This window comes from Aythya marila, assembly GCF_965140915.1.
Source record: "Aythya marila genome assembly, chromosome: W".
NCBI classification, from domain to species: domain Eukaryota; kingdom Metazoa; phylum Chordata; class Aves; order Anseriformes; family Anatidae; genus Aythya; species Aythya marila.
The window spans coordinates 11,206,233-11,211,233 of record NC_139081.1 but is presented as its reverse complement, the minus strand read 5'-3'; the positions used below and the strand labels follow the sequence as shown (position 1 = coordinate 11,211,233).

At 53.6% G+C, this 5,001-nt stretch overlaps 1 protein-coding gene across 1 annotated transcript; it reads left to right on the top strand.

The window, feature by feature from the left end:
• Window positions 1–301: 301 nt before the first annotated feature.
• On the top strand, window positions 302–4,707 carry LOC309889482 (adenosine 5'-monophosphoramidase HINT1-like; the record flags this gene model as incomplete). The annotated part of the gene is made up of 4 exons (XM_082782334.1): window positions 302–447; window positions 2,672–2,777; window positions 3,482–3,616; window positions 4,681–4,707. The coding sequence occupies 4 exons, from the start codon at window positions 302–304 to the stop codon at window positions 4,705–4,707; spliced, it is 414 nt and encodes a 137-aa protein (XP_082638460.1).
• Window positions 4,708–5,001: the final 294 nt, after the last annotated feature.

The following is a 5,001-nucleotide window of genomic DNA, read 5'->3' as shown; positions in this document are numbered from 1 at the left end:
CCAGCCGTGCAGGGCCCAGATTCCCTCCGCGGAGCCGCCCAGCCCGTTTTCGGGCGCCCACTTCCTCCCTCCCGGTCGGCTCCCTCCGCGCCCCGAGGGCACGCGACCTCCCTGAGCGCCGATAAGCACCGGGTCGACGGGAGCGGAGCCGCCGAGAGGGCGGGGACAAGGGAAGAGGGCAGGCGAGGCAGCCAATCGAGGCGCGGGGGCGGTCGGCGGCGATCTGTCGGCCCAATGAGCGCCGCGGAGGGCCGGGCCGAGTGCGGGAAGCGAGGGGGCGTTGTACCGAGCGGGCGCCGTCATGGCCGACGGGATTGTTAGGGCGCAGGCCGCCTGGCCCGGTGGCGGCGCTGCCGCTGCTTTCGGAGCTTTCGGAGCGGTCGCCTGCAAGGGCAAGGAGGTCCCCGCCAACGTTCTCCGTGAGGATGAGCGGTCGTGGACGAGGAGGTAGCCGCGGCGTTGTTGTGCGAGTCTTTCCTTCCTTTCCTTTCCCTCGGCCGCTCGCAGGCCCTCTGAAACGAGGGCCCGTCGCGGGTCCCGGGAGTGCGGCAGGGCGGGTGGTGGCCTTGCTGCGGGAGGGAGGGAGGGACGGACGGTCGGTCGGTCGGTCGGGGTCTCTCCGGCTCGTGGCGCTCTCTACTGCAGCGCCTCTAAAACGCCGCGCTTCTTCGGTGCCTGCCCCCGGGGTGCCACGGCGCGTACTGGGTCGCCGGCGCAGTCGGTCTCCTTGGGGGTTCGGACTGTATGCATATAGGCAGTGAGCATCGCAGTAGTGACCGTAATCAGTCGTTTCTGCGTAGCAGAAATGCAGGTCTTGATGCGCCTCGTGATAGCGTTCTAGAGACGCCCCGGCTCGGCTGTGCTAGGCTTTGGTTATGGCACCACCCCCACCGCGCACACGAGCGCGCGCTCTCTCCAAAGTGGCTTGTGAAAGGGAAGAATTGCAGCTTTTCCTAGCTTTCTTAAGCACCTAGAAACCAGTCAATCCCGCAGGCTGCGAGAGCTTCCCAGCTCTCATTTCCGTGCTGGAGGTGGACCGTGATAAGAGCACGCTGGCAAGGTTCACTGATGCTGGTGCGCCGCAACGTGCTAGGAACTAAGTGAGCAGCTGCTGAGAGTTATGAAAAAATTGCAGATGTTATCTGCAAGGTGTTAACTCTAAGTTAGTGTCCAGCATAACCGTTGTTGCTGTTTTTAAGTTTGAAATGCTAAAGATAGGACAGTTAGGGATTTCCTCTGCTTCTGACGGCAGGGTTTATCTGCAGCGTGGAAAACAGGCCCTTAGTGAAAGGGGCTGCGTTGCCCGCTCTGCGTGCTGACTCGTAGAATGGTTTGGCTTGGAAGGCACCCTTAAAGATCATCTAGCCCAACCCGCCTGCCGCGGTCAGGGACGTGTTTCACTAGATCGGGTTGCTCAAAGCGTTGACGCGTTGCTTGGAACAGCGCTTTCTTAATAGGTCTCGGTAATGTTGCAGCTGCCGCCCGTTTGGAGTATTGGAAGCGTTCAACTGCTCTCCGGAAACCGTGCTTGCGGTAGCGCCCCGCCTTTACGAAAGGGCGCGTTTCCTGTCTCCTTTGTGGTGAAGGCTGCGCGAGGAGTCTGCGTGCGTGTGTGTGTGTGTGTGCGCACGCGCGTCTGTTTTGACTCGGCCGTACTGGCTGCAGCAACGTATGTAACCTGAACGCTGTGCTTGATTGGAGAACCAGGCCGTTAACTTGAGTCTGATGAGTGACTTGAGAGCAGACAACCTACTCTGACCGCTCTTAGTGCGACGCGTTTCCTGGAGGACGAATTAGTTGCAGTTTCTCGCTTGGTCTCAACTTGAGGTGGGGGGAGGGGGCGGGGGCTTAGAACCGCTTTTGGAGCGTAGTTGGCTCTAGCGAATGGTCTTGAATTTGCTTAGCTCGCTGTACCGAAGGCCTGTTTTACGGTTGAGCGATGTTATAGGGAGGAGCGTGAGGAAGGCTTATAATTCTCGATTGTCGTGCAGTGAAAGGCGATGGTGAGTAAGAAGTACAAAGCATCTGTGGAATCGAGTCTTATCGGCAGTGTTTCAGTCGCATCTAAAACAAATAAAAATAGCGGAAGTCGCTAACCTGAAGTACTCGGCTGTCTCGCTGCCCCCGTCACCTTGCGCGCTGGATCCTGCTTCTGGCGCCGTATGCAGTTTCTGTCTGCTGGTGATTTGGGGAGTTCCCTCGCAAGTAGTTGCGAGTTGATGGTTTCCTACAGGTCGGTGGTATTTGTGTTTCGAAGGTGATGCCTTGGCCTCGGTCTGGGGGTGTCTGACGTCGGTCCGGCCGTAACGGGCTAATTTGGAACGTTCCTTCCCCTGAGTACGTGGCGTTCTCGAGGACGGAGAGTTAATACGGCCTCAGCCGGATTACTCCAGGTTCTTTGAAGATGCCTTCCTGCCTCTGGCCGAGGCAATATTTGGGCATAACCGAAGGACAGTTAGCCATTGTTTGCCGCTTGTGTGTCTTGTGCGTAGAAGGTAGAGAACTTTGCCTATTCAAAGCTCGCTTAAGAAGAATCGCTGTTTTGTCGTGCGCGTTTGGGGTGCCTGATAATCTGCTTCGGTAGGACGAGTTCAGTGGGGCATAGTGATTTGCTTAAGCTGTTGCCTTTCTCTGAAGCCGACTAGGTTTTAACTGTTTACTCTTCCTCCAGTGCCTTGCGTTCCGTGATAGTTCGCCTCAGGCTCCAGTGTTTTTTCCTAGTCCTTCCTGAGAAGGCAGTTGTCCGGTTATGTGAAGCAGACGATTCTGGCGGACCCGTGAGTACTGTGGGAGCTTTCTGTTTGCTAGGCTGGCTGTACCTGTAACAGGTTTGTAACTTCCTAGACTCTTTCCCGTCCCCTCTTTTCCTCTGGCTGTTGCAGAGGGGCGCACAGTAGGCTATTTGGGGTTGTCCGATGCTGTAGTCTTTCGCCTCTAGCTTGTAATGGAGTTGAGCTTTTTGACTGAGAGCAGTGATATAAAGCGATGCTCGTCTCCAGCTACGCGCTTGCAGTGCAAAAAGCAGCGTTGTTCCGGCGTGCGGTCTGATGCCCGTTTTCACGGTTTCCGGACAGCGGGGGTGGTGCCTTGACTATGCAGAAGAGGGCTTGGGGTTTGGGCAGGTCAGAGGCGAGGAAAGGGAAAGCTGGTTGAGCGGCGCTTGGGTGTTTGTTTCGCTGTTAGCTATGCAAGTCAAGTTCCAAGGCTCTGTGAGCCCACGCAAGAGAAAAGGCACCGTGAAGCTTTTATTTTCCGCCAGAGTGGCTTACGTTGCCCGAAGCTATGACGGGGGCTTTAAGCCCCAAGACAAATTCAGCTTCTGTGACTGTTTTGTAGTCTGTTACTGTCTAGAGGGTAATTCAAAGAGCGGCGGTTGAATTGTGAAGGATTAGCTAACCGTGTTCTGTGGGTGGTTCTCCGCTCGCGTTCATTCTGTGCGTCGTGGCACAGCACGTTAGGTGACGTTATTTCCTTTTTCCAGCTTCTTGGGCGTTTCGTGGTTGTTGGCAAGAAGTGTGCTGTTAACCTGGACCTGACCAATGGATTCCGGATGGCTGTGAATGCCCACCCTCGGGCCCTTCAGACTATCGTGTACATCTATGTATTCTGTGTGGCGGTCAGTTGGGCCGGCCTCCCGGCTAAGGTTTTTGCACCGCAGGCGTCACTGCACGCGTACGGGTCGCCGCCGAATAGGTTTCATATGTTGCCCATCAGTCTAGCCCCTGTTGAGGTTTGATTTATTATTTTTTTTGGACGGCTGTCTGTGGAGGGTAATAAAGAGCTTTTGAGCAGCATTTGCACAATAAAGATGGAGCATGGGGATATCACCTCTGTCTTGCGTGTCTTACCGATGGAAATAGTTCCGCAAGTTAAAACGGCGTCTCCCTGGAGCGCACGTGCGCAGAATGTTTTGGTCCGTTGACAGTGTCGTGTAGGTGGTGGTTTGCCCATTCATTTGGAACGCGAAGCTAGAAGCGCTCGGCGGTCCTGTGGGTCTCTGTCTTCCTAAGACGATCTAGGATGTGCTGTGTGTTTGAGGCCTTGCTATCTTCCCCCTGCTCCCGAATAAAAGCGTGCCCTTTTATTGCGAAATAGCCGAGTTGAGGACTGGCAGATGTAGAACCAGAGAAGAATAAGGTTGGAAGAAAGCTTCCAGGCATTGTCTGTTGTCTGCCCCTGTCCCGAGGAGGAGGCAGAATAAACTCTACCGGGTGTAATTTCTGACAGGTGCTTGTCAGCCTGTTCTTGACTACCCTAGGAGTTTTGCTACCGCTTTCTTTTCGGTCCTCCTCGTGGGTTTCGCAACTTTGAGAAGGAATTCCTCCCACAGGATGTAGAAGGCTCTGGGATGCTTGAGTCGGCTTCTGATAAGTTCGAGACTCGGCTGCCGTTCTCTTTATTTTTTTTTTTTTGTGTTTATTTTTAGTGTCTTTTTTTTTTTCCCTAAACGAAGTCCGTTGTTCAGTAACTAGAAGAAGGATTAGCTAAAGGCACCATAAGGCTTTTAAATGCGATCACCTCTCGTGCTTTGTTAGACCTCTGGCTTCGCTCTGCTCCTTGTTTAATCGCGATTACATTCAAGGCTTACTGGAGCGTGGGAACGTTAAAATGCTATTAAATACTCTTAGTGTTTGAAACTTGCTAAATGAAATGATTTTTGTGACTCCGTTCCTCATAAAGAAACTTGATTTGTTAGCCAACCACTAGAACAGGCTGCCCAGAGCTGCATCCAGCCTGGCCTTGAAAGCCCCCAGGGATGGGGCATCCACGACCTCCCTGGGCAACCAGTTCCAGTGCCTCACCACCCTCTGAGTGAAAAACTTTCTCCTAATATCTAACCTAAATCTCCCCTGTCTTAGTTTAAAACCATTCCCCCTTGTCCTATATGATCCTTCCTTGATAATAATGATTATTATTATTAATTAAACAATGTAACTAAAGGGGAAAAGAAAGGGGGAAAGGGAAAAAAGGAAAAAAACAAAACAAATAAAGGCTACGTGG